Here is a 26440-nt window from a genome sequence, read left to right on the forward strand (position 1 = left end):
TCCCCTCGCTTTTAAACATTGATATAGTTACATGCTCTCCAAAAGCCTGGGAACTCCGTGTATTTGAATGCATATATTTAACCGTAGCACCCTTCTTTCCGCTTTTTCTTTTTAAAAAATGAGTTCATTATGTGTTAGTTAGGACGCCGCCGAATATGTACTTTGTAGTAGAGAGAGGACAATAATATGACACAGCATTTCAACCAGAAGGATTTCAAACTACTTCGATTCGGACAAAACTGCTTCTAGTCTATGATCCCCGCTGGCAACAAAGCCACGTAGTCCAGCGGAGCCGGTTCAGTTCCATTGGGCATTCCCACAATCTTCAGAATATCGCCCCTTCGAACCTTGACGTTCCGGAACTTTATACGTGTAGCCGAATGTCCGTCCAGATATATTGAAGGTGTGTGACTGAATATGTCCTCACTATTTCCTGTCCACTGGCCGATTTTCCTGTCATTGAGATAGACCTTCCACTGGGACTGGCCTCCAAAGAGATCATAGTAATTCACCGCGAGATCGTAAGTCCCAGAGGGAAATGGTATTTTGGTAGAAGCGGTGCCGGCAGTATTATTGGAGATCGTAACAATCGCAACAGAACCAGAGGCCGTTTCGAATGGGCTGACATTATAGGTCTTGTAACCGTCGAGCTTCATGCTTTCGGCTTCAATACGCCATGGGTGGTGGTTAACACGTTTGGCCTGGTCAGGAATACCAGATAGGTTGTAGTAGAAGTTATTGATGGCATCTCTCCAAACGATTGAATGGCCAGTCTGGTAGTCGAGGAAGTGTCGTACATGATTGTATCGCTCGGTGTCGATTTTGCCTTGAAGCGATTCCCACTGCTCAAGGAAGCCCTGCGCTGTCTCGGCACCCGTGTAGTGTGAGTCATAGAAGTGTTGAATTACAGTCTTACCCGAGTGCAGGCGGTGGGTATAGTTGACATGGTGGAACCATAGCAGAAGGTCGTCCGGTGTACTTTCGATACTTTCGTACATGGCAGCGATCTCATCTGGATACTGGCCAGAATATCCAGTTCCATTTGCCACAGTCCGATCCATTCCAATGGTGGTCTGGTCTGCCCGGGTCCATTGACCCCAGCCGTTGTTGTCTTGGGATGCAGGATTAGGGCCATAATGAGTGTATAGAATATCAGTCAACGTCTGAATACCTAGGTTGCCACTGTATTGCTCATAAGCAGGCCAGGACTCCATAGACATGCGAGTGATAGTATCAAGCACCTTTCGGTCCAGTCCAAAGGTCAACCTGATCCAGTCTTGCAAGATTTCTTGGGTGTCATCGGCAGGATTCCAGGCCAAACGACCGTAGGCATATAAATTTGACATGGACAGGTGGCTACCTAACCAGGTGGTGTTGGTACCCACATTGACAACAGCCGCCGATCCACCCAATTTGCGATTGAACCGTTTGCCAGTCACAATATCGCGAACGAGCGATGGTTGGTGGTCAACACGGAGGTCGAAATCCAGAATTGTTTTCCAAAGGGGAGCAACATATACCAAATGGGATTGTTGGCCAAGATATTCTTGCGTGACCTGAAGCTCAATGGCCATGCTGGTGTTGAAAAGATTCGCAAACAAGGGCGATGCCGGCTCGCGGACCTGGAAGTCGATAGGCCCGAACTTGATTTGTATCACAACATTGTCTTCAAATTCGCCATCTAGATCCTTGAAGAAGTTGACGGCAGCTTTTGCGCGGTCATCTGTCCAGATGGATTCATTGAGCTGATTGTAGACAAAAGCGCGGTACATGACAATGCCACCATACGGCTTGACTTCTTTGGCGAAAAGATTCGCTGCGTCTGAGAGGGTTCTGTTGTACGTTTGCGGGCCCGGCTGCCCTTCGGAATCAGCCTTGACAAGATAGCCAGCCATGTCGGGAACTCGCTCATAAACTTGGGCAGTAATGTTCGACCACCATTCAATGACAGATGCATCGAGGGGATCGAAAGTGCTGAGCCCCCCATAAGTTTGAGGAGATGCAAAATTCAGTGACAATCCAACTTGAATACCGTAAGGCCTGAAAATATCGGCGACTCGGCCCACCCCGTCGAGGTTGGTGGGGTCTAGGAGGGTGGCGTTGGCGTTGACATTATTGATCACCACAGCATTGATCCTGATCGAAGCCAAGAGACGAGCATATTCAGCGACACGGGTGAGGTCTTGAACAATTTGGCCGTTGTTGAAGAAGATAGAGGGGCCACCGTAGCCACGTTCGATACTGCCATCCATATTGTCCCATTGATTCACCCAGCGAATAGGCGCAGAAGGATTCGAAGCATATGAGACCTCAGAGAAATTTCCCTGTGCAAGCATTGACAAATATTCAAACGCGCCGTACAGCGCGCCTCTTTCATTCTGTCCAAAGATTTGAACATTATCTCCCTTGGTGTTCAACCAAAAGCCATCTTCTTCAAGGTCAGGTACACCATTCACAGCACCACAGGAGCGGCGATATTGGTCAATAGTGCCAACGATGATCGAGGAAGAAACCTTGCACTTGTTATGCGTGACTTGTACATTTTTCCCATAAACACCTTTGAGTCCAATTTTTAGTTCCGTCCCCGCAACATACACCGGGCTTGTCTTGGTTGTATTGAGAGTGACGATAGTCGAGGGAAGGTTGGATCGGCATTGACCAGAACATGGCAATGATGCATACCGCAGCCAACCATTGAGGCCATCCTCAGCGGCCGCAACACCTAAAAAGGCAAGGAAACCGAGTGACCACATTGTAGCCAAGAGTTATGGACATGATCCCGCAATGTGGTCGACAGTCGCCCTTTATAACGAAGTAGCAAAAGATGAGCAGGTTCCCCAGATCCGCATAATTATTGGTGAAACTTCAGGCTAAATGAGCTATTTAGTGCCGACAAATATAGGCTATAATATTGCAAGTGTGGGGAGATGATCCTGAAAGAAACATAGTACAATATTGTAGTTAGTATTGACTAGTATGTACAACGTGCATTTATGTATTTTCCCCGCAAATTACTGCGGAGGCGCGTGGGGGTCTTTTCTGCATGCCAAATTACGAATTGGAGTAATCAAAGCAGCTGCTCTTAAGTCCCATGCGCTCATCAGTTATTCTCATGAGTGACGTTCATCAGACAACAGTCCCGACCAAAAGATAATATGATATTCACAGCTCATAAACGAGCTTTTCGAATCAGAGGGGACCCAGAGGCGTTGGCTGCGAAAGCTTGGCACGGCTAAAGAATGGCAAGCAAACAAGCGTCAAAATATAGACGGGTATTTCATTTAGGCTATTCCTATAGCGTTGAGTTTCGCTCTGACATTACTTCATTACGACGGCGAGCAAGCGTCCTCGTACGCTGATCTACAGTGGGCCTAGTTTAAAAAGTTCCGTAATGCATCATTATTCGTGAGGAAGTTTTGGTTCAAGAATGGTTCAAGATTTTATTTTGTAGGCTCGCAACAGGGCGATACGCTTAAGCCTCACGGCTCAGGATGTCGGAGTCACCGGCATCGAGGATAGCCATGGCGGAGCAGCGGAAGAGCTTACCGCAAGCGGTACCGAGCTCAATCTATAGGGCAAGTTAGTCCAATTCGCTCTCCGGGACGCCTTTTTCAGGTGATCCCTTCGCTGAGCAACTTCACTCTCCGAAGTGGTAGTTTTGACCACTTCTTCGTTGAGTAGTGGAGCTGACTCCGAGGTACGACTGCCAGTATTTCATGCTGTCGACCCGCGGGGGAAGGGGATAAAACGTACGTTGTTGCCGTTGAAGTGGTGAACGGGGGTCTTGGCGAGCATGGCGTAGTACTCAAGCTCAGACTTGCGCAGAGGAGGGCAGTTGCCGGAGATGAGGACCAGCTTGGCCTTGCCGGAGCGGAGAGTCTTCATGGTGGACTTGGTACCCATGGTAACTAGAGAATTGTGAGCGAAATGCACTTTTGTGCGATCGGAAAATTGAGCTTACCCTTGCCAGACTTCATCACAAGCGCAAGGCGCGAGGAGAGAGTGTCACCGGACTTCTTAGTCTTGACCATTTTGAATGATTTGAGAGGTTGGCTCGTAAGAAGATTGTTGGATGGTTGGAGACGAAAGAGAAAAAGACTTCGAGAATTAGAAAAAAATGCAAAGTGTGGAAACCTGGCACGTGACTTTAAATTTTCAGCAAGCCCTAGTACCACGTGATGGGATATACCGCCTTATTTTGCCAGTTGACCGGGCCGAACATCGCAGCAATAGTAATTGGCTGCGGGGTGTTGAGTCACTGCCAACTTATTTCTCTTCTTTACCCCTTCCGTCCGTTCTCTACTTCCTTTCTTTCCTCATTTTGCATTCTGCATTGCTTTTTCTTCCCTCCGTTTGCCTAAGTTGTTCATCATGACTGAAGCTACCAGCGCTGCTGCGCCATTCCGTCAGTTTATGCCCCTCATTCCTTCCCGTTGAACTGATACTAAATCCCGTAGAGAGAGTCGCTTCGCAACCTGAGAACCCATATGCCCAGTTGATTGAGGATCAATCGATTGCAATTGTCCCTTCTTTCAAACTCGAGTCTGGCGTCACCCTATACAATGTCCCAGTTGCATATACCACACGAGGAACTCTCGCTCCCAACGGAGACAACGTGCTGGTGATCTGCCACGCTTTGAGTGGCAGCGCCGATGTCGCTGACTGGTGGGGTCCTCTTCTCGGAGGTCCTGGTCAGGCATTTGATGTCTCTCGGTTCTTTGTAGTGTGCTTGAACAGTCTGGGTAGCCCGTACGGAAGTGCCAGCGCTGTGACCTACAAGGATAATAAGCCTGAAAATGGCTACTATGGACCTGAGTTCCCCCTGACAACTGTTCGTGATGACGTCAAGTAAGTCATCAACAAAATAATCATAATGGAGTTGAACTAGCTAACCTATGAATTAGTATCCACAAACTCGTCTTGGATGACCTCGGTGTAAAGCAAATCGCCGCAGTGGTTGGAGGTTCCATGGGTGGCATGCTCACCCTGGAATACGCCTTCTTTGGCAAAGATTACGTCCGAGCCATTGTGCCCATTGCAACTTCAGCACGCCATTCCGCTTGGTGCATCAGCTGGGGTGAGGCTCAGAGACAGAGCATCTACAGTGACCCCAAGTATGACGACGGTTATTATCCATTTGATGATCCGCCATCTACTGGTCTCGGTGCAGCTCGTATGTCAGCACTTCTCACCTACCGTAGCCGCAATTCTTTTGAATCTCGGTTTGGCCGCAACGTGCCTGACCCGACCAAACGCCTTAATATCAACGGTGCTGAGAGGCAACCCACTCCCCCGAACGAGCACTGGGCCATCCACAACGATGGACACCGTGGTGGATCGCGATCCGAAAGCCGGCAAAGCTCGCCCGCTCCACAGTCCGAAGTCCAATTCATGGATCCTCAGTTCTCTGGTACTAAAACCTTTGCGCCAGAGATCGACACAAAGCCCAAGTTGACCGCATCTGGTCGTCCTCGTCCACCAACCTACTTCTCCGCCCAGTCCTACCTCCGCTACCAGGGTGACAAGTTTGTTAAGAGATTTGATGCCAACTGCTACATCGCCATGACCCGCAAACTTGACACGCACGATGTGTCCCGGCACCGGACTAACCCTGCCACTGCCGGGCAGGATACCGTTCTTGAGGCTCTTGGGCGGGTGGAACAGCCTGCTCTAGTACTGGGTATCGAATCCGACGGTCTCTTCACCTTCGCCGAGCAGCAAGAGGTTGCTGATGGTATTCCCAATTCTCGTTTGAAGCGCATCGATAGCCCAGAAGGCCACGATGCATTCTTGCTCCAGTTTGAGCAAGTCAACCGTCACATTGTCGAGTTCTTCCACGAGGTCCTGCCAGACATCATGGCGAAATCGAGTGCCGACGGCGCTGCTGCCGTGGCTAGTGTCACCAAGCTGACGAAGAGCAGCACCTTCGGTGAAGCCGAGGTGGAGGACATCACCGCTTGGTAAAGCGTTGATCACAAAAAGGTTTTTATAGGCGCAGTGTTGTCTGCAGCCATCCCATGCTCCGATCTGGGTTCATATTCCCGCCCGGTCCTTCTTCCGGTAATATGGATTAAGGATTCCCGGCTTAGGGTTCACGCCCAGATGGATGTCATGACGCACTAGGGGAAGTAGGTTGCTGTTCTTTTTTTTCTGTTCCGCCAGTCAGGGAGATGAGCATCCAACTGCCTCTCTCGTCTCTCACTTGGAATCATCCTTGTCTGAGAAGACTGTCAAAGAAGCATCCAACTGCTCTCCATCAGACCCGCCCTCTGGGTCAACTTTTTCTCCGGGAGGAGACTCTCCGGAGGTGATGGGTCCGTTTAAGGTATTGGTAGCCATGAGCTACCATTGTGACAAGCATGTCGCATACAATAAAATTCAATTGCGTACAACACCGGGGACTACCCCCATACCATTACATCCTATAGCCCCGTAGACGGTGTGAAGCGATAACCATGTAGTTCCTTTAAAAGTGAGTTCAATCGATTCTCTCATTCATCTTACTGAAGAAAGGACTCGACATGCAAATCGGTCGTTCTACAACCCTCCTCTCATGGTTCCTCTCTCCGCCCCCTTGAAGCCCAAGAGCGACTGCGTTCGCACCCGAAACAGAATAGGTAGAGAGTAAGCAATGAAAAAGCTTTGCTGTTTCTGGAGGGTGCAGAGCTCTTAGAAGTAGAGTCGACCCGGGCTATGTTAGACTACTTATGGTCATAGATCGCGTGATCAAGCGTGTCGATAGTGGTTTTAACGGGTCTAGCAAAATTCTGTTGTCATCTATTTACGAAACTTTTATATAGTTCAACTGCGTTAAATGCCAATAGAGTTGGGGTTCGGATCGACTCTTGCTATGCCGCTGGCATGGCCAGAAAGGACCAAGAGAAATTAATTATATATGTAGCTTTGGCAGGCCTGTCAGTACTCGCATAGACTATTACCCAAGTTTCTAACGTTGCCACCGAGTGATCGAGGCTTCTAGTCGCTTAAGGTTGTCTCCTCCTCTCACCCTATGGAGTACATTTTCCGAATATATATAAGTCCAAGCCGAAGTGGACGTATTCGGTACTTGAAATTCACATTCCCCGGAGTCAACCCGCCACAATATTCCTCGGTTTCAGCTGTGACGTTGATTTATGTAAGTGCTGACACGCTTGGATCATATACCTAGGTACGCCCGCGGGCAATAACATATAATTTAAGGTTTGTCAAATATTTCCACTCTTAGATTGGAATATATAGAGACGCATGAGTCTATACAAAGTAATCTTTTCACACAATATGTGCCTTAATTATTATAGAAGGTGGTATTTATGTCGTAGACAGGTTCTCGGATAACAAACCCATTAACTTGGACTTGTTTTACTAGAGTCTCAGAGCAGACTCGTCTATAATAATATTGTTGTCAAAAGTGGCGCAAAGAGAGAGAGCTAAGCGACCTGAGTCACACACACTACTGTGAGCTTAGACCCTTGTAGATCGTAAGAAAATCGAATCAAGAATTTTAATGTTTGGCTATGTCTCACTAATTCTCTTAGAGCTGCATTTCTAGACCCTGCAAAAAAAAAACCAAAAAAACCAAAAAAAACCAAAGAAAGGAACTTCTTGGAAAAGAGTCCTAAATAGGGGGTTTCATAACCCAAGTCCAAGTCTAGATTGTGGACAAACATCGAGCTTTTGTTGATCTGAACCCTATTAGGACTGGTCAGACTTGATTATCTTCAAAGTGGCTGTTGCTCCGACCTTAGCTGCAGTAGCTCATGGTTGTACCATGATATACCGATGATACAGCCCTAAAATTGTCCCCGGCCAATGCGTTGGGCCGAGATCATCCTTAATCTCTAAACTACATACATTATGTCTGTAAGTGTTCCGTACGTGTATCGAATTTTGGGGCGCGCCCCAAAGTATACTTATATATTCACGTATTTAATTCCTGTTTTAACGCTTATCCTGCATACACTATTTCGGATCCACTATATCATCACTGGTGCTTATCTTTTTGTTGTTTTTTATGGCGGTTAGGTGTCTGATCACATTACCACTGGAGCGAAGTACTTTCTTATCTGTAGCTCATTATGGTCTTATAGTTGTAAAGGGTTTCCCACATTCCAAACAACCTTCCCCCGCATACCAACCAGTTGTACTGACAACTAGGATAGTAACATCAAATTGCAATTGACATCACATACTTTGGGAGATTACCTGGATTTGATCTGCAGTTGCATCTGAACCAGTCGTTTGCGCCGTGGTGGACTATATTCTGGGGCATTTGGGTGTTGATCATTGGGAGCCGCATTATCAGCGTTGGCAGGCCAGTTCCGTTGTTTGCCTGCCCTATCCAGACTCTGTTGTTTTCTCCTCTTTTTCCGCACTCTGTTCATTTTGGTTGAACTGGTTGTTTGCCTCTTGTCCTCGTCAAAATAATACCCTGTACCATCATCGGAGAAGAAGAAATCCTTGCCTCTGAGATGGAACGCAAGCCATCAGCAAAAGCAAACAAGATGCGCAACCGTTTGACTTTCACTCGAAGCGCCTCGCCGCGAGACCGAGCGGCAACATTGGTATCACCGACCGCAAGCAGTCCACCCAGAAGTCGACCTCGATCAGCGTCAAATCCCGAGTCTCCTACCCACGACGAGCCAATGTGGGACAACCACGGCATCAATTCTAGTCGAGGGTACACCTTCACTGACGAAATTGGTTACTTTCGCCCCGCATCACCATACATCGACCGTCAAGAGATACACGAAGATATCGAGGCGGATATCAAGCATGCATGCGCCCTACTTTCCCACAGCATCGACCGTGGTGTCCCGGCCGGACTGTCGTATCAAAGTGCTGTGCCCGACTGGACAGGTGCACAAAAGCCCGCTGGTCAACCTAGTGCCGATGTTCCTTCGTCGCTGGAACAGCATGTCATCATCTTTCCGGCGCCCAAGCCAATTAATATTCAGACAGAGAGCACCAAGAAGCATGACTCGGGTGTGGGTATGAGTTTTAGCTCTCCTCACCAACCGGGCAGAGGCAACAGTGTATCGGGCACAGTGTCCTCCGCACGATTCTATAACAAGCAGTCCTCTGCATCGCCACCAGGCAGCCCCTCACAAGATAGACTCCGATTTCAAAGCCAAAGCCGAAGAGAAAGCATCCAGCCAGATGAGCCCGGGGAGCTATCATTCTGTTCGAGCCCAGTTCCATTCCCATACAGTCCCCCTCAGATGAACGGCGAGTGGCCGTCCAGCGAAATAACACTTGAAAGCCCCGTCAGCCCACTCAATGAAACCGATAAACAGCTGGGAGCCACTGCGTCCCAGCCCCAGTTCATGGCTCCGAACCCAACAAACGGGAAAGCCATCGACACTTCATCACCATCCATATCTCCCACAGAAGAGCCATGTCTCGGCGAAGAGGGCATGAACTGGCTCCGTGCTAGCAGAAACATCCAACATCTGGCCGACGAAGAAAACGCCAAAAACGCCGAAGCCAAAGCCGCGAAGACCACCGGTCGCTTTTACAGCGGCAACAACCACACCACCGGGGCATTTAATTCTCGCGAGTGGCTGACGAAAAATTTCTGGGAGGATCGGGACCCGAGTGTTTACGGCGAACCGTCACTGTCATCGTCCCATGGAATGAGATTCAGATCTGGAACTGGAACCCCCCGTATGGGAAGTGTTTCGACAACTGAAGACGACTTGCACCCTGGGTATCCGTATGGGACGTGGGCTATTGACCGCGGGATGTCTTTTTCTTCCTCCTGTTTGGGAGATGAGTTTAAACACCAGGAGACTCTTTACTCGGTTGTTACGCCTAATTGCCCGCCACCAAGGAACCGACGGAATAAGGCCTCGCTGTTGTTGAGGAAATTGGCTGGATTGAGATTGAGAAGGAAAGACGGGAGGGAAGCTTGAACACCCCTAGGTGTTATTCATTTGTTTGATATAAACGTTTGATTGTTTTCTATGTAGATACCCCATTTTATTCTTTTTTATGTAACGATTCGTGCTTGTTATTAGGGCTTCGGGGAGTTGATGATTAGCTTTCACATTTAGACAGGTTGAATCCAAAAGTGAACCCAGCAGCATTGATCCTATATTTCTTTATATGCATTTAGTGCTAGCCTATAATGACTAGGTTAATCCGTTCATCAACAAGTAAACAGGATATCTACATCTCAATTTTATGGAGATTTATTTCACAATGAGGAAAGTGGGCGAGAATTTCTGCCTGAATATTCAGTTTCTGCCCGAATGCCTTTTGCTCAGGTTCGAAGTTCAAATTTTGAATCACATTGTTCAATAGTTTTAATCAATTTAAGAACATCGAAGATCATAAAAAAATACAGAGAAAATCCATACGAAATGCCAGCCCAACGTATCCGTATCCCTTCCACGTATAAAAATAGCATTACTCATGAAACATGATGCTAAATAAAGCCGGACGAATTTGGGCCCAATTAAAGACCTACAGACCCAGCCAGAACCTCGTTTTGCCAACCTCAAATTCACCGCGGAGCTCCTCCGGTCCAGTGCCGGTAACAAGAATTTGGTATTTCCCTTTCTCGGAAATCCACTGATCTCGTTCCTCGTCCCACCAGCTCGACGCTAGCTTCTTCTCCACAACCAACTGCACGGTCTTTGTCTCACCGGGGTGCAGGAAGACCTTCTGGAATGCCTTCAACTCGCGCACAGGCCGTCCGACATCTGTCTTCGGGGGCAGAACCCACAGCTGAACAACCTCGGCACCGGCCACGGAACCAGTGTTGGAGACAGTGACCGAAGCAGTGATTGGCTCACCGGACTCGGCATACTTGGTCTGCTCAGGAACAGTCTCGATGCGCAGGTCTGAGCGCGAGAAAGTCGTGTATGATAACCCGTGGCCGAAACTGAAGCCGGGAGAAACGTCGCTCTTCTCGAAATACCGGTAACCGACATAGATGTCTTCACCATAGAGGACGCGACCGCGCTCGGAGCGGAAGTTCAGGTATGAGGGGTTATCTTGCAAACGGCGGGGAAAGGTGATGGGAAGTTTGGCGGAGGGGTTGACGTCGCCATAGAGGACGTCCGCGATGCCGTTGCCGCATTCGTTGCCCCCGAACCAAGCTTGCACGAGGGCCTTGGCCTTGTGTTCCCATGGCATTGTGACCGGTGTGCCGGACTGAAGGACTACGACTGCATTGGGGTTCACATCCAGCACGCGGCTAATAAGCTCATCGCTGCCAGGAGGTAGGTCCATGTGTTCGCGGTCGTGGCCCTCGGTCTCCCATTCGAGAGTCAAACCGGCAAAGATGACGACTTGCTCTGCTGTTTTGGCTTGTTCAACTGCGTGGGCGATCAAGTCTTCTTGGTCGACCTGTCTGCTGGCGCCGAAGCGGAAGCCGCCTGGACCAAATGCGACAATTCCACGAGTGTCCAGATCTGAAGTGGGTGCGCTGCCGAACTGGAACAGGACTTTGTAGGTCTGGCCGGCCTTGAGTTCTTTCGTACCGCGCTCTTCAATAGTGGCTGTACCAAAGAAGGCGGAACCTTGCTTCTGATTTTTGGTGTTGTCGACAACCACCTCGTCATCGATGAGGAGGCGTCCTGTCCCAACGACTGTGACGCCGAAGTCATACACTCCGCTCTCCTCGGGGGTGAACGATCCCTCCATGTCAACATAGTAGGTCATGGATTTGATCTTTGGGTTAATGTAGTCCATCAAGAAGCCAGATGAGTCGAGCAGATGCAACTCATCCACGACCTGTCGGTCCTCGCCCGAGTTTGGATGTTCATTGTAAACCTTGAAGGTGAAGCCGGGCTTGCCATCTGCAGTCTTAAGCAGTGGCCCAAGAAGCGGCAGCTCTTTGTGTGAATACGCGCCCTGGCTGAACGTGACGTCTCCCTTGCTTTTGGCAGAGACGCCCTGGAATGGACTGACGGTATAGTATGGGGCCAACGATGCGGAGCCCCCACCACAATAAGCGGCAATTCTAGCATTGGGTCCAATGACTAACAAGGACCCATCCTTCTTGAGGGGAAGAATATCGCCCTCGTTTTTCATAAGTACAACAGACTCAGCCGCAGCACGTCGCATCAGAGCTTGGTCTTCTGGTCGGTTGAGTGCCTTCTCGGGTGCTTCCTCGGGGATTCCAAGAGGCTCAACCCAGTTGACAAGGTTAAGCACGTTGCGCACACGCTCGTCAAGTTGGTACTGGGCAACCTTGTTTGACGAGACGGCGTGCGCAAGAGCCTGGCCTCTCCAGCGGGTCTGACCAGGCATCTCGATGTCGAGCCCGGCAACGATAGCATCAGAGGTACTGTATGTACCAAACCTGCGAAGAACCACTTAATGAGTCTCATAATATAGCCGATCAAACATGTACAAAAGCTTACCAGTCACTCATAACAAGTCCTTCCCAACCCCACTCCTTACGCAAGATATCATCAATAATAGCCTTGTTCTCACTGACATGAGTGCCGTTAATCTTGTTATAAGCCGTCATCACACACTTCGAGCGACAAATACGCATCGCCAACTGAAACGGCATCAAATAGATCTCACGCAACGCCCGGTTTGTAAGAATACTACTAACCGCCATGCGCTCGTGCTCCTGGTCATTGCAGACAAAGTGTTTCAGGGTCGCAGCAACGCCCTTTTCTTGCATCGCCTTGCAGAAATGGCCCGCCAATGTACCAGAGAGCACACCGTCCTCGGAAAATGACTCGAAGCCACGTCCACCGAGCGGTGACCGTTGGATATTAATTGTGGGACCGAGCACGACGTGTGTGCCTTTTGCGATTGCTTCTTCGCCCATCAATGCGCCGACCTGGGAGAGAAGTTCGGCATCCCAAGTGGCACCTAGCGCTGTTGCGCAGGGGAAGCATGCTGCTGGGATACCATTGAAGAATCGTGTGCCGCGGACGCCATTAGGTCCATCGGACATGCGCAGTGCGGGGATGTTGAGACGCGGAATAGAGGCAGTGTGCCAAAAATCCTTACCTGGTGTGAGGTGTCAACTTATGAACGGCAACTTTGAGAATGGGGTTTTATATACCAGCTGTAAGAGCTACCTTCTCTCCAAGAGTCAGTTCTTCAATCGCCTTTTCAACGTCGATTCGAACCATGATGTATTGCAGTCGAGCTTATGGCCCGATTCCTGTGTGCTTTGGGGTTATATGCTCAATACCTACAACGTAGTATGATATTTGAATACCGACAAGTCCCAGAGAAAGGCTGCTGGGTCTCAATATCCCAAACTAGAAAGAGGTATGCAATACTGAATCCGGATCAAGGAAGTGGTATGACGATGTTATTGTTGAGACAAAGGTTGACAGAGATGATGCAGATACAGGGTCACTCCGGAACCTTTATAGAGTCTTTGAAATCGGACCAAGCTTACGAGACCAAAGCTTTAGAAGATACGTCAAATGTGAGTACACGAACAAGATGCAGATCCACTGATACCTCAAAGAGACACGGAGGTACTTGCGAAGGCCGAAGTTTAGCCGGCAGTAAGGGCGGGGCAACTGGGATGTCGGGCCGCTGAGCCTTTTCCTGACTAACGCAGTCTGCGTAAGACTGCGAGGTGGCCAGTTCGTAGGTGCGAACTGGCGCAGGGCTAAGACCCGCAGTGCGAGGGCTCTCACATAACCCCAGTTATATTTAGTCAGTCTAGAGGCTGGAGTCTTAGACTCCAGCATTTAGTTTAGCATTGAACCATACTACTGCTTTCTCCATTCTATTTCCCGAATCCACCTTAAGTCCCAAGACCCTCGGCTTCTAGTTGTCTATACATGTATGTAACTGGGTATTTTCAATATTTTTGTTTGCATTATATTTCAACAATGCATTGCATTCCTATGGTGTTCATTTAGAAAGAAAAAGACATATAGAGAAGTAAAATTGTTAGTCCCCAAACACCAGGCAGAATGCAAGAGACGAGAGATATGAGAGAGAATTGAGGCAGTGTCGAGAAATATCGTAGCAAAGAAAGAAGAGAAAAGAAGAGAAAATTGAATTTTAAGAGAAGCAAGTTCGATCGTTCCTTCAAGAGTTCAACATCGGGTATAATGAGGAAAGATCAGGCTCCTCGACGAGGGCGCTTGTTGTCATTTCCCATCCTCATGCCACGACCACCATCGGTGTTGTCTTCAGGACCTTGTCGAGCGCGCTTACGGTGTCCAGTGCCACCAGAGTTGCTCCCGCCTTCGCGATGATGATCGCGATCACGTCGGTCGCCGCGACGCTCGCGTTCGCGATCCCGGTTGTCGGTTCGAGCTCCCCGGTCACCACCACCCGCGTTGAAACGACGTTCGTTTCCTCCAGGCGGAGGAGGCGGGGGAGGTGGAGGGGGCGGCGGTACGGCCTGAGACGATGAAGGGCGTAAACGGCCTTCGCCTTCTTGGGCATTACTGCCTGTGGCAGGTGGCCCGGCCAGTTCCGGTGGTCCATCTGGGCGATCGCGTCGATCGCGGCGTCTAAGCTCCTCGCGCGAGCTCTGGACCCGACGTAGGGTCTCACGGGGTTCACCAGCGCGTTCCTTGTCGTCGCGACTACCACCGCCGCCTACATCGCTTCTGCGGCTGCGTTCACGATCACTTCGGCGGCCATCACGTCGATTGCGGCCATTGCTGCTACCCTCACGGCGCTCGGGGTCTTTCTCGCGGTTGGAGTCTGATTCGCGGCTGTGATCACCAGTACGTCCAGAGCGACCTGATTCAGAAACGACAACATCATCAATTAGGTCGGCAACCCGGCCACCATTGGGCCGATTGCGAGATTGGTCTTCGTTAGGTCCTGCAGGTCCCATAGGTGGACGGTTTGGAGGCTGAGCTGGCGGTGCTTCCATTGTGTTGGATTGGCGATTGGCGCCTCGTCCGCGAACAGATGGGGGATTTCCACTGCGATCACCGCCACCACCGGACTGCTGAAGCACGTTGTTGAGTCCGGCGAAACGTTTATCGCCACGGCCACGCTCTCCACCGAAGCCAGCACCAGCAGGCCCAGAGGGAGGCGGGGGGCCAGGCGGACCAGATTGCACAGAAGAGCTAGCAGGGCCTCGTGGCACCTGCTGTGGGGTTGAGCCACCACGGGGACCAGAGGGAGGGGCATTGGGGGCTACATCATTGACGAGTCTGAGGCGATCTGGATGAATTTCAGGTGCACTGGTCGAGCCTGAGGGCTGTGACGGGGCGGAAGCTTGTTCAGGTGCCAGACGTCCATTTTGTCGGCTAGGGCCTGTGGGCGCCTGGCGATCTGGGAGGGGGGCGGTAGCATTGACTGAGCTGGTATTAGGGGGAGGCTGCCCGGAGGCGTTGTTGCGTCCACCACGTCTTCCTCTGGGTCCAGCAGGAATGTCAGTTTGAGGTTCTGGCTGGCGAAGGCGACCGTGACTCAAATCAGGGCCTGAGGCAGAATCCCTAGGATCGACTGGTCGATCACTGCGAGGGCCCCTGGGAAGGTTATCAATCCGAGGGGAACCAGTGAAGCCAGGAGGACGGCGATCATCGGGAGGTGGGAATCGTTCCGGGCGGTTTGGCAAGTCAGTAGGCCGGGATGGTGATACAGGGCGTGGTGGATAAGGCCTGCGGTCATCCTTTTCCGATCTGGATGAATCTCCACGTCGATTATCAACAGGTCGGTCCATGGGGTCAGGCATCAGCTCTCCCCGCACAGGGCCATCGCGCCCGTGGAAGGAATCATTAGGTCCAGGTCCGGGCCCAGGGCCAGGTCCACGCATACGACCCGGTCGATCCATAGGCCAACCATTCTCTCGACCAGTGCGAGAATCGCGAGGCGGTCCACGCATTAGATCGTCGGCTGGAGGTCGCATGGGGAAGTCGCGATCACGATCGCCAAGACGTTCATTGAGGCGCCCTCGGACATCGTTCAACGGACCATCAAAGGAGCGGCCATGGTCAGGGCCACCATGACGACCGCGGGGACCGAAGTCAGGGTGTCTATCTCGTCGATCATCCAATCCCTCAGGGCGTGGAGGCAGCCTTCCATCGCTGTGGCGGGCCGGTGGACGAACAGGGGGGTGAATTTGTTGACGGAGATCAGGTCGTTTAGGAATGTCGGGTTGACGTCCCGAATCGGGTCGAGATCGTGCTTGATCTCCAGATGGGAGGTCTTGATTGTTCTCGGCAGCGACGGAAGGTGTAGTCGATCCAGCCTGAGAAGACGTACCAACGGGCTTGATCTCATCGCCCTTTCCTGAATTTATATCGCCCATCTTCGCATCCTCAATCTCACCATCTTCAACTTCAGTCTTGCCGAATTGCTCTGACTTTGTAACTCCCTCTGGGCTAATGGTCGAAAGGTTAGTTATCGCGAGGGAGTTCAGGCGCTGAAAAGAATTACTTACTTTGAGGCTCCCGGGGGGCTGAATTCTGGGGCTGAAGCATTCAAGAGTGTGGCAGATCCTGGTGTCCCAGCCTTTCCAGCTTTATCGGCAGATTGTTGAGGTCTAGATTGGAGCGGCGCAGCGAGTATATTGAAAGCCTGCGGTAACATCCACTTCTTCTCTCGTCGGTTGAGGTCACCAATCAGCGAGGCGGCGGGAATTTTGACATCGTCTCTCTCATCGGTCTTGCTCAATCGATCAACGCAATTAAGAATGTCTCTGCCAATCCAATTGACAGCAGGGAAATGTTGAACAACAGCCTTCAACACACTGATGGCATTTCGGATGTGCATGTATTCACCGCTGTTAAGACAGCTTTTGAGAGCGTTGGAGAACCAACGGTGCCATTTGTATAACAAACGACGGAATTCCTCGAATTCCAAGAACTTCACTGGCTCACCCTCGGAGTCGACATTCTTTGCAAATCCAGGAAGATCTCTTCTGGCTCCGAAACCTTCCTTCTCATAAATAGCCTTGTCGGCATGCCATCTGGCGAGGTCACGCAAAAGCTCGTTCAAAAAGCGACCAAGATTGTCCGCTTCTTTTGAGGTGCACATGAAGATGACAGAAGTGAGCCTGCGCTCGCGGAAGAATTGGTCGAGCATGCCAACCGTGCGGAAGTTGGGAGTTCCTGAGCTGTGAAGAAACTTCACCATCTTGAAGCTAAAGAAGGCATCAAGAGGGGACAAAAGAAGTCGAGGAATGAAACATTGCTCTAACAAGGCAACATTGAGAGAGTCATGCTTGCCATGCATGCCTGCAAACCACCTATCTTTCTCCTTCTGTAGTCGAGAGCGGGTTTGTCCGTACGCCTTCAAGTGATTCTTGTTCTCTTCCAAGATACGTTCTTGCAATTGGGTGATCTGCTTCTTCTGTTGGTCCTTGCGCCCAATGCCCGCCGCACTGAGATCAGATCGATCACTGTTGATGGATACTACTCGTCGCTTGAGCCGGTCAATCTCATCCTCGTAGGACTTCTGTGGGATATGAATATCATAGAGGGCAAGCTGCCAGAATGTTGCATAGAAGTGGGCTCCAACAGTCTCCCATGTCTCCATAGGCAAAGCAGATTTGACGTTCTCGATCAGATCTTGCATGACAGGATTTGCGGCCAATGGCTCGGCATTGACGGCAGGGATTTGAAGAGAATCAGGACCCTCAATCACACTCGTAGTTGCTGATTCGACCTTGTCGACATCCATGGCATCTGCGGGGGTATCTTCCGGTTTGGTTGCCGTTTCGCCATCCTCGGCCGTGTCCATGCTGTCACCGTTCGGCTTAGAGCTAGCGGTGTCATCCACAGTCGAGATTTCCTTTTCTTGCTTTGATTCTTCAATCTTTGTTATTTTTTGGGCAATACTGGGCCGCCGAATCCAGAACGCGATTTCAGGCTGGATTCCAAACTCCTTGATGAGGGATGAAAAGTCCGGAACGAAAGAATCGAAATCATCGACTGAAAGGTTGCTGCGAAGTAAGTCAAGGTACTGAGTGAGAATGCGGTGGATTTCGTCAAAGATATTGCCAAGTAATTTGAGTTCCGAGGATGTCTCCTTGTAAACACAAGTGAGGCGTTCTTGGGCAATGGCAACCAACAGCTGACCAGCAAGTCTAGTATGTGTCAAGGACTTGAGCAACCGCTTAGAGGTGACCTTTGATTCATGGCGCTTATCAAGCAGTTGCAGGATCGTCTGAGATTGGAGAACTTCACCACCGGCCATGGCTTGGATCTGAGCATCGTTGAAGTTGTTGTCTGTAATGATGCCTGCCATTGAGCTTATCAATTGCTCCAACACAATAAGATCGGTCGAGTTATTGTGACGAAGCTGCTCGACGACATACTGCAGAACAGGCGTAGGGTCCATCACGGAGTACCTCTTGTAGACTCGGCCGGCAAATGTCGAGAGGGCGTTCAACCATCGACTTGTCAGAAGACCACCTTCCTGGACACGACTGCGCCCTTTCTGACCAAGCGAATTTATGAGTGACCAGGACAAGATATCGTAACCAAGGAATGTGAAATAGCGGGCGCATTCAACCACAACTTCAATGAGGTTCTCATACGATTCAATTTGACCCATGGCGACGTTGATGACAATTCCGGGATTGGCGTAGGCAATCTTTGCCAATGCACGGGCCATGGGACGAATGTTGGTCTTGCTGAGTCGTTTGAGGGTGTCTTTCGTCTCCGCTTTGGCTTGGTCGAATGCTTCTTTGATGTCTGGCAACCGTGATGTTTGTCCAGAGTACCACTCTGCGTACATGTTGTATCGAACATCACGGGGAAAGAAACTGATGAGATCAAACACCTCGTTGACAACACCGGGGTTCGCCTTTGTCAGACTAACCGCGGGTAGGAGAAGACATTTGCAAAGGTCGCGCCAACGTGTTTTGTTCTCCTCAGATCTATCCTGGACCAAGCTCCCCTTACCAATGCGAACAAGCTTTGCGAGGAGGCTTGCATCTTGTCCAATCTTGTGACCAGAGAGATTAAGGAAGGAGGAGCAAAGTGCAAAGACATCATCGACGGATTGGCAAATCGGGATGTTGTCGGCCCAATCATCCCAATAAAATCGATAATCGGTGCCATCATTGGTGTCTTCCTTATCCAATTGAGCCCATCTCAAAGTTCGCCTCGCAGGAGGGGGCGTAAGTCCAATTTGGCCCTTGGAATAGCTGTTTGGATCCGAGGTTACCATGTACTGAGCTCCGGGGAAGTCGCCGGTAGAAAAGGTTGGTCGGAACTGTGAATAAACCTTGTCTAATGAGTGATGGAGAATTCGATGAATAAATTCGGGCAGCTCGGGGTATGCTTCCATCAACCAAGGGAATTTGCTGAGAATAAATAGAGATTCAGGAATCGCACCGATGGCGAGAAGGCTCTTGAGCAATAGAACCTTTTGGTCTGACGGTTCTGGCAGGTCATCTTCCGATTTTGGTACACCTTGGTCGGATTCTGGGTCTTTCGCAGGTGTTGTCAACCGCGGCTCGTCACGCAAGCGGGAAGGGGGAACTGTATCGTCTGACAAAGCGCCGGCCATCATCAAAGCATTGGTTCCCCCACCTGGTCGGCCAGCTTTCACCCGCTCGGCTTTTTCTGCCATTCGCTCGCTTTTTAAGATGTCCATGGTATCATCGGGCCTCCAAAGGTGAGCATAGAGGTCACGAAGGGAGATGAACCCGACCTTGATCAACAGGGCTGCAAGGTAAATGAGGTTATCGGGAAGAACATCGGCCTTGGTTCGAGCCGAAGAAGAGTAGAATCGTAACTTGAAACCAAGGAGCTGTGCTGCAACCCGGTTGCCTTTGGGCGGTAATGTGCCTGTTTCTTCAAGCCATGAGCGGGTGACGTCTTCCTCAAAAGATGAGCCATTCATTTCTGACAGATTCCGCTGCTTCTCCTCGTTGGAGATTGGCTTGCGGCCGATCTCGAAAAATGCACGGAGTCCAATTTCCCTCACTCGATCCCAGAAGTGACGGTCACGCTCCTCGTTCGCTTGCATGATAGCCGACCGCTCTTCCTCGGTTGTGATCCAACCAGATGACCCAGGAAGCGCCCAATTTGGAAGACCGGAATGACGACGGTCTGCTTCCAGGTGATGGAAGAGGTCTTCCTTAGGCCACCAGGAGCTGGCCCGCAGAAGCTTCACGAAGAAGCGGTACTGCTTGACAAGGACCGCAGCAAAAACATCCAGCGTAACATCGAGCACACGACCAACATCCATATCAAATGCGCCAATCATGGCCTTGACTCTTTCAAATGTATCTTCAACCACCTCGCTTGACGGCGGCTCATTGTTGCTGGTGGTGAAAAGCTCGGTAAGCAGTTTAGAATATCCCTCGGATTCTTCTCGAAGAAGATTGTAGTTGGATTGCCGGTAAAGTAAATTGGTCTGCTTGCGAATGCCCATTCGCGCAAAAGTTTCGCGAACTAACCCCAAGGCCTGCAACAACGGCGTATCGAGCTGAAGGCGCATGAGCGATGCATCGATACCGGTCGCAAAAACAAATGGTTTGAGGGCTGGATTCGAAGTGTCGGCGTCCGTCATGATCGAAAGAGTATCAAGGAATAAGGAGCGTGGGTCGAGTTCATCGGTTGAAACACTTTCGATCCGGGCCTCCATATCGATATCACGAGAAGCTGGATGATCGCCGATGATATTTTTGACAGCAGTACCCGCATCTGAAGGAGACAATCGACCGTAAATCGCAGACCGAAGGAGCTCCTGGTAGATGGATGCGAGCTGAGGAAGGTCCTGTTGAAGACGAGCTGCAGACCCTTGCTTTATCACTGTTTGTTTCCCTGTCGAAGTCCATTCCTTGACAGCATTATCGGTAACATATTCATACTCATACGGAGGAGGAGAGAGGCGGCGGGCAGTGACCTCAGAGCCAGCTTGGGAAGGTGGGTTGACATGCGGCTGTAAAGGAGTATTTGATGCAGGAGAGGGTGTAGGTTGCGAAGCAGTCGAGTCGGCATTATAAGGCGTTGATTCCGCGGTTTCCTTGGACTGACTGACGGGGGGAGGAGACATCGCGTTCGGCTCTCTGTGCTGCGGGTTCGAAAAATTCTGACCGTCGTGAGATCCGCGTCGGGAACCAGCCCGGCTGCGATGCGGTTGTCTGCGAGATCTATCGCGCGAGTCGTTCTGCTCCCGGGGAGAAGGGGATTGGTGTCCAGGGTTGTTAGGGTGATGCGCCATATTCAGGGTCCCAGGACGATGGGGAGAAGGTCGCAGGTTGTCATTGCTCGCGGAGTCCCCAGAGTATGAGCGCTCAACGCGCTTCCGCTTACCACCCTGCCCAGGCGCCATGGTGGGTATCCGAATTAGACGCGAGGGGGAGTGAGCGTGGGACGGAATACTGAGATGGAGCAACTCATGCAGTCGTTCTGTACAAACCCGAAAGAACACAGGTCAATAATTGTAATGAGATCGCAGTCACGAAGTGAATGAAATGAACATGCATAGCAAGCATACCAGTAAATATGACCCGTGCGAAAGAGGTTGAGAAACTAACGGCGTGTAAGGTGAGGATAGAAGATGCTGATGGGTCGAAGCTTCGGTCCCAAGATCCAGCCGAGTGCCTCTTAAGTGCCTCAGGTGTCAATTATCTACTCAGCCTATGAATCCCAATTTATGCACTCAATGAGACCAATTGCTCTCACTTTTGGTAAATAAATGATCCCTTATGTAATTATTCCATTCATTTGATAGATTAATGATACGTTACAATCTCTGCATTAGTCTATAAAATTCAGCCAGACTCGTGAATATCCTTTTTAATCACCTTTCTTTACTTCCATATGGTGAACATGAGCTCCATTTTTTTGTTGAGAAACCTCTAAGACCTTTTCCTGGTCCGTTTGAGATGATAAATCCAGAACCGTTGGTTATGCTTTAGTATAGATAGAGCGTAAGCTCAGTATCAGGTGCTTGGAGACTTGTTCGATGTTCTATACAATCTTGCAATGCACATCTAGGGGGAATTGAACACTGGGAAAGCCTTAGGTGCTATCAAAATTTCGATTCAATGTTTTACAAAATCTGTGAAAGCCCAAAATCACAGCAATCCAAGAGCCTTGGCCTCAACCTCAACAATCTCGGGAATCAGGTCAAACAACTTAGGCTGTTGGGGAGACCATCCGAAGAGCTTGCGAGCACGAAGCGAATTACCCCGGGAATTGGATCCCCAAGCATATATTCCAGCAGGATGAAGATCGGTTGTCTGATCACCGTCCAAAGACTCCACACCAGGAGAAGCAATAAGCTTCTTATCAAAAGCAGCCTGTGCAACTGCACGCTGGACATCACCCCAAACAAACGATCCATTCTCGGCCAGGTAGTAGCCCTCGTCATTCCAGGTAGCTTTGCCGCCTCCCTCGGAGGCTGCTTCGCCCAAAGCCAAGTACACATTGCTCAAATCCTGAACGTGGACCTGGTGCCATACGTTCTCGCCCTTTCCGACCAGGAAGCCCTGCTTGCGCTTCAACACAGCTGCACTGAGCCAGTAGACCTGAACACTTTTGGTATTACCGGGACCACGACCAGGACCATAGATAGTTGGTGGGCAAACAACAGCAACCTTGACACTGCTCGGGTTCTGTTGACCAGCACCGAGGATAATTACATCCACATTGCGATGGAAGGCATCGGCTGGGAGATTGACAAGCTCACTGACACCATCCCAGTCGTTATACTGTTTAGGTCGCTCGATTCCATAAGTGCCAGCGCGCTGGTCTTCAACTGTTAATATACCGGTGCCGGAGGTATGGATGATCCACAGTGGGTGCTCGGGTGTGTGATGCTGCGAGCCCTTGGCGATGGCCTGAGCTGCAGCAACATGATCACAGTCGGCAAAATCTGTGTTTCAACTGTGAGTGGCATGATATATTTTTATGTATAAATCTAGATAGACATACGGAAGACAATGTCGGCATTCTTGACTTCATGTTCAATCAAGTCAGACGAGTCTAGATCGCCGATCACGGTCCGGATCTTGGGGTATTTGCTTGTAACTTGAGCAGCCTTTTCCTGGCTACGGACCAGAGCCGAGAACTGCCAGTCAGGATGGGCATTGGCTATGGCAAACAAACCATCTCCGCCAATGTAACCGGTAGCGCCGGTGCTGTGGGTTATCAGATCAAGTGCTCGAAATCTAGAACTCTGAGAACATACAGGAAAACCTTGGGAGCCATAATGAAATTGATAGGTAGGTAGCAACAAAGCAGATGAGTAGTGTCAAGAAGAAAGCACGAATTTGACTTAAGTAAATCCAAGATTCCAAGGTTACGTGCTGTGCTTTGAAATCATTTGTGATAATCTCTCCGAGATTCAGGTGGGGGTTTGAAAGTTACTCTTGAGAAGCTGCAAATTACACAGAGACTTGCCTTTCACCTATATCTTGCATATGAAGGCAGATATATGAGACAGTAATCGGATCTTAGGTCCGAGATATTCTGAGTACATGTACAAATATTGTAACTAATTACATGTGGTCAGTAATTAATTAAACAGCTTACCCCGCATGATGTCAGTTGTTTATAACTTCAATTGATATCCAAAACATATCATTTCCACTTGAAAAGATTATCGCAATGGCCTCCGGAAATTGCGCCTGCAACTACATTAGTTACACGACCTCAAGCCCTCCAACCAAATTGGTCAATTGCCACTGCACCACCTGCCGTAAACAAGCTGGCGCGCCGTACCAGAGTTGGGCACATTTCGCGACTGGGGATATTCAATGGAAAGTCAAGCCCACAGAACGGCGTGCAACCAACACTGCCACAAGAAGCTTCTGTCCGCGTTGCGGGTCGACAATCAGTATGACTCTGGATCGCTCCCCTGAGCTTACAGGCCTGGCTGCAGGAACGCTCAATGAGGGAGAAACACAAATTCCGAGACCTAGCCATCATATTTTCCTGGCCGAGAAAGCGAGTTGGTTTGAAGTACCGGAAGATGGGGCGCAAAGATGGGATGTATGGAGTCAGTGATGAGGCATTATTCTGTATAACTTAATGCTAGTAGCGTTTCGAAGTCGGAGGAACCCTGAAATCAAATGCTGCTCCTGCATATGACTACTCGTCACTACTATTCCATTGTGATTAAGTAGAAGTACTCAGAATGACCAAGAATGAATGAACGACAATGGTGGTTATAGGCTTAGATAACATAATGGAAGGACACGAACAGGTTAGGGAAGAGAGGGGAATCACAAACTCGTGCCCGGGCTACATGTACAGACTCGTTTCATATTGGGAACCCGATCAGAATGTGCTGGTGGCCAGCCGGCTGGCTGCATTGCGCGCATCAAGACGATCATCGTCCTCCTCCGCGATGGACCCAACCTGGCTAGTGGCTCGGTTGCGCCCTTGACCGGAGCCCTGGCCTCCCGCGTCATCCTCATCATCGGCAAGTGATGGGGCAGTGAAGCTACCGCTGCGCCCGACATTGTCAACACGGCGGGGAACACCACTCCACGAGTCACCCTTAGGTCCTTGGCTCGAAGCCATGTTTGGACGGCGCACCGTGGGATGAGATTCGCGACCTAGTCGGCTCAGACCACCAGAGGCGTCAATGGCACGGATATCGGGCCGGACACTCTCCAGAGTTGCCAGAGTACGACGCTCCGCTTCGATCTGACGAATAGTGTACTCCCGTAGACTAGACAAAAGGTCCTGGGTGGTTCGGTCAAACCAGCGGCGCTTCTCTTGGAGGAGGTTCGATGTGACACGCTGGGTTCGCTTGGTCAAGTAGTCCTCGTGGTTTTGAGCCTCCTCGAGAGCATTAATTGCTTCATCTACCTTATCCGGGCGCACCGATGAGCTGACCTTCAAGCGGTCAGCAGCGGCACGTTTGCTCCGCGCGGTTTGTTGGGCCTGGAGTAGATCGCGAAGCAGGATGTGTCGGTTGGTCAGGGTCTCCTTCACAATGAAAGCATCGGATGAATGATAGCTTAATGGTTCTCCGAGAGTAGTGGCTTCTGCTGTAGCTTGAACGGCGTGATAATCGCCAACCGTCTGAATAACCTTGCCAAGTTTGCGGTAAGCTGCGCCCAAGCCAGGATGGGTTTCCTGCACGTGCATTTGGCCAAGCTTCACACCGAAATCAGCTTCAGCCAAACCAACGCCTTGATGCAGTTAGTTTAGACAACAAAAAATATAGCAGGGAATAAATCGGATCAATTGACATACCACGGCGGGCCTTGACCACCCTGTCAACTTTGTGGCTCGAATCCATTGAGCTCAAGTAGAACATCTTGGCAATTGGTCGAGCGGCTTGCAGCTCAGGCGTGTCATCCGGTGGAGGTGCGAATTGTTTCAGCATCTTGCGTCGTACGCCTGTTGCAGGCTGCTTCATCCGCAGCACAGGACTATAGCCAAAATCGCTCTCCACGAAAAGTACGACCTCGTCATCTTGAATGAGTACTTCATTACTGAGCACAACATTGAGCCATCTCTGCATTGCCGATTTGATCCTAATCTCATCTTCCTCGGTGCCGGCTCCCGCCGGTGTCACAGGCGAGGGCACGGCGGGGACCAGGCATTCCGGGTTGGCTGACACCAGGTGGTCTGCGAGCTTGATGAACTCAGAATGGGTACGGCGTACGTCACGATACTGGGTTGTGCGGAACTTGGGGATATTGGTCTGCAGTCAATGGAAACCTCAATTAGCCAATGTAGACGCACAATGCGCTCAACGGTGCAGACCTACGTGAACTTCGAAACGCAGGATAGGGTCTTTCTTTCCCGTCCTCTCCAAACCGGTAATTTTACCTTGAATCTTGTAGGTGGGCACATAAGGTCGCGAGTTTTGTCTTTGTTCGGTCTGATATTGTGCGGGGGTAGGTGATTGCTGTTGAGCATTTGGAGACTGGTGCGCCGCGAACGGAGATTGTTCCTGGGGGTAGTCCGGATCTCCTAATTGTGCACTCTGCAGCTGCGCAGAGAGATCTGGAGACTGCGGTTCTTCATTGCGGCCTCGGCCCGCTTCATCCGCGAATTGCTCCTGGCCTGGCAAAGGGGAGGATGGGATGTCATTGCTGGAGGTGGGTAAGGTTCCTCGCTCAGCGCGCGGTGAACCCCAGGGTGAGCCTTCAGTGGGATGATCGGTGGTGATTGTAGAATAGTCCATATTGGTTGGAAGTCGACGTAAGGAGTGTTTGCGCTGACAAGGGGGAGCTGCTAGTCATCATCATAGGCGTCAGTATTCGATGGCTGGAGATCAGACCCCACAGCAACGGCCAGCCAGCTTTAAGGAACTGGTACTGGAGACTGAAGACCTACCTCGTACAGCTCAAGATTAAAAAAACAACAGTATTCTGTTAAATTGGCATAACAAGCAAAGCAAAGAGACAAAGAATTGCAGCAAGCTAAACACTTCGAGTAGTTGGAGAAAGCCAAGTGTCGGAGTGTGGAGGAATGCGCCAAGCCGATCCCCAGTCCGCTTTGCGCTTCGGTTTTCTCTTCGAACAGCTCTTCATTGTGCCAATAACATAAACATACGACCAATGTGTCTCGAAACATAACTGTTCAACATCTTTATCTATTACATGGGC

The 26440-nt window shown here is 50.3% G+C and overlaps 10 protein-coding genes across 10 annotated transcripts; 3 read left to right on the forward strand and 7 right to left on the reverse strand.

Annotated features, from left to right (window-relative positions):
- Positions 1 to 245: 245 nt before the first annotated feature.
- Positions 246 to 2753, reverse strand: aguA (alpha-glucuronidase; the record flags this gene model as incomplete). Its single annotated transcript, XM_057246570.1, has 1 exon — positions 246 to 2753. The coding sequence occupies one exon, from the start codon at positions 2751 to 2753 to the stop codon at positions 246 to 248; it is 2508 nt and encodes an 835-aa protein (XP_057091919.1).
- A 719-nt stretch (positions 2754 to 3472) lies between these two features.
- N7529_011045 (60S ribosomal protein eL30) lies at positions 3473 to 4031 on the reverse strand (the record flags this gene model as incomplete). The annotated part of the gene is made up of 3 exons (XM_057246571.1): positions 3473 to 3568; positions 3754 to 3908; positions 3962 to 4031. 3 exons carry the CDS (start codon positions 4029 to 4031, stop codon positions 3473 to 3475), a joined length of 321 nt encoding a protein of 106 aa, XP_057091920.1.
- A 340-nt stretch (positions 4032 to 4371) lies between these two features.
- met2 (homoserine O-acetyltransferase) lies at positions 4372 to 5964 on the forward strand (the record flags this gene model as incomplete). Its single annotated transcript, XM_057246572.1, has 3 exons — positions 4372 to 4405; positions 4458 to 4848; positions 4905 to 5964. The coding sequence occupies 3 exons, from the start codon at positions 4372 to 4374 to the stop codon at positions 5962 to 5964; spliced, it is 1485 nt and encodes a 494-aa protein (XP_057091921.1).
- Positions 5965 to 8468: 2504 nt separating this feature from the next.
- N7529_011047 (uncharacterized protein) lies at positions 8469 to 9911 on the forward strand (the record flags this gene model as incomplete). The annotated part of the gene is made up of 1 exon (XM_057246573.1): positions 8469 to 9911. The coding sequence occupies one exon, from the start codon at positions 8469 to 8471 to the stop codon at positions 9909 to 9911; it is 1443 nt and encodes a 480-aa protein (XP_057091922.1).
- A 553-nt stretch (positions 9912 to 10464) lies between these two features.
- On the reverse strand, positions 10465 to 13103 carry N7529_011048 (beta-glucosidase; the record flags this gene model as incomplete). The annotated part of the gene is made up of 3 exons (XM_057246574.1): positions 10465 to 12310; positions 12372 to 12978; positions 13034 to 13103. The coding sequence occupies 3 exons, from the start codon at positions 13101 to 13103 to the stop codon at positions 10465 to 10467; spliced, it is 2523 nt and encodes an 840-aa protein (XP_057091923.1).
- A 956-nt stretch (positions 13104 to 14059) lies between these two features.
- On the reverse strand, positions 14060 to 21195 carry N7529_011049 (putative THO complex component (Rlr1); the record flags this gene model as incomplete). The annotated part of the gene is made up of 2 exons (XM_057246575.1): positions 14060 to 16286; positions 16346 to 21195. The coding sequence occupies 2 exons, from the start codon at positions 21193 to 21195 to the stop codon at positions 14060 to 14062; spliced, it is 7077 nt and encodes a 2358-aa protein (XP_057091924.1).
- A 748-nt stretch (positions 21196 to 21943) lies between these two features.
- Positions 21944 to 23078, reverse strand: N7529_011050 (putative nucleoside-diphosphate-sugar epimerase; the record flags this gene model as incomplete). The annotated part of the gene is made up of 3 exons (XM_057246576.1): positions 21944 to 22743; positions 22803 to 23008; positions 23059 to 23078. The coding sequence occupies 3 exons, from the start codon at positions 23076 to 23078 to the stop codon at positions 21944 to 21946; spliced, it is 1026 nt and encodes a 341-aa protein (XP_057091925.1).
- Positions 23079 to 23477: 399 nt separating this feature from the next.
- N7529_011051 (GFA family protein) lies at positions 23478 to 23876 on the forward strand (the record flags this gene model as incomplete). The annotated part of the gene is made up of 1 exon (XM_057246577.1): positions 23478 to 23876. One exon carries the CDS (start codon positions 23478 to 23480, stop codon positions 23874 to 23876), a length of 399 nt encoding a protein of 132 aa, XP_057091926.1.
- A 273-nt stretch (positions 23877 to 24149) lies between these two features.
- N7529_011052 (retromer subunit VPS17) lies at positions 24150 to 26016 on the reverse strand (the record flags this gene model as incomplete). Its single annotated transcript, XM_057246578.1, has 3 exons — positions 24150 to 25012; positions 25077 to 25530; positions 25597 to 26016. The coding sequence occupies 3 exons, from the start codon at positions 26014 to 26016 to the stop codon at positions 24150 to 24152; spliced, it is 1737 nt and encodes a 578-aa protein (XP_057091927.1).
- A 50-nt stretch (positions 26017 to 26066) lies between these two features.
- N7529_011053 (uncharacterized protein) lies at positions 26067 to 26408 on the reverse strand (the record flags this gene model as incomplete). Its single annotated transcript, XM_057246579.1, has 2 exons — positions 26067 to 26133; positions 26176 to 26408. The coding sequence occupies 2 exons, from the start codon at positions 26406 to 26408 to the stop codon at positions 26067 to 26069; spliced, it is 300 nt and encodes a 99-aa protein (XP_057091928.1).
- Between the last annotated feature and the right edge of the window lie 32 nt (positions 26409 to 26440).

The sequence above is a fragment of the Penicillium soppii genome (genome assembly GCF_028829465.1).
Source record: "Penicillium soppii strain IBT 18220 chromosome Unknown utg000010l, whole genome shotgun sequence".
In the NCBI taxonomy this organism is placed as follows: Eukaryota; Fungi; Ascomycota; class Eurotiomycetes; order Eurotiales; family Aspergillaceae; genus Penicillium; species Penicillium soppii.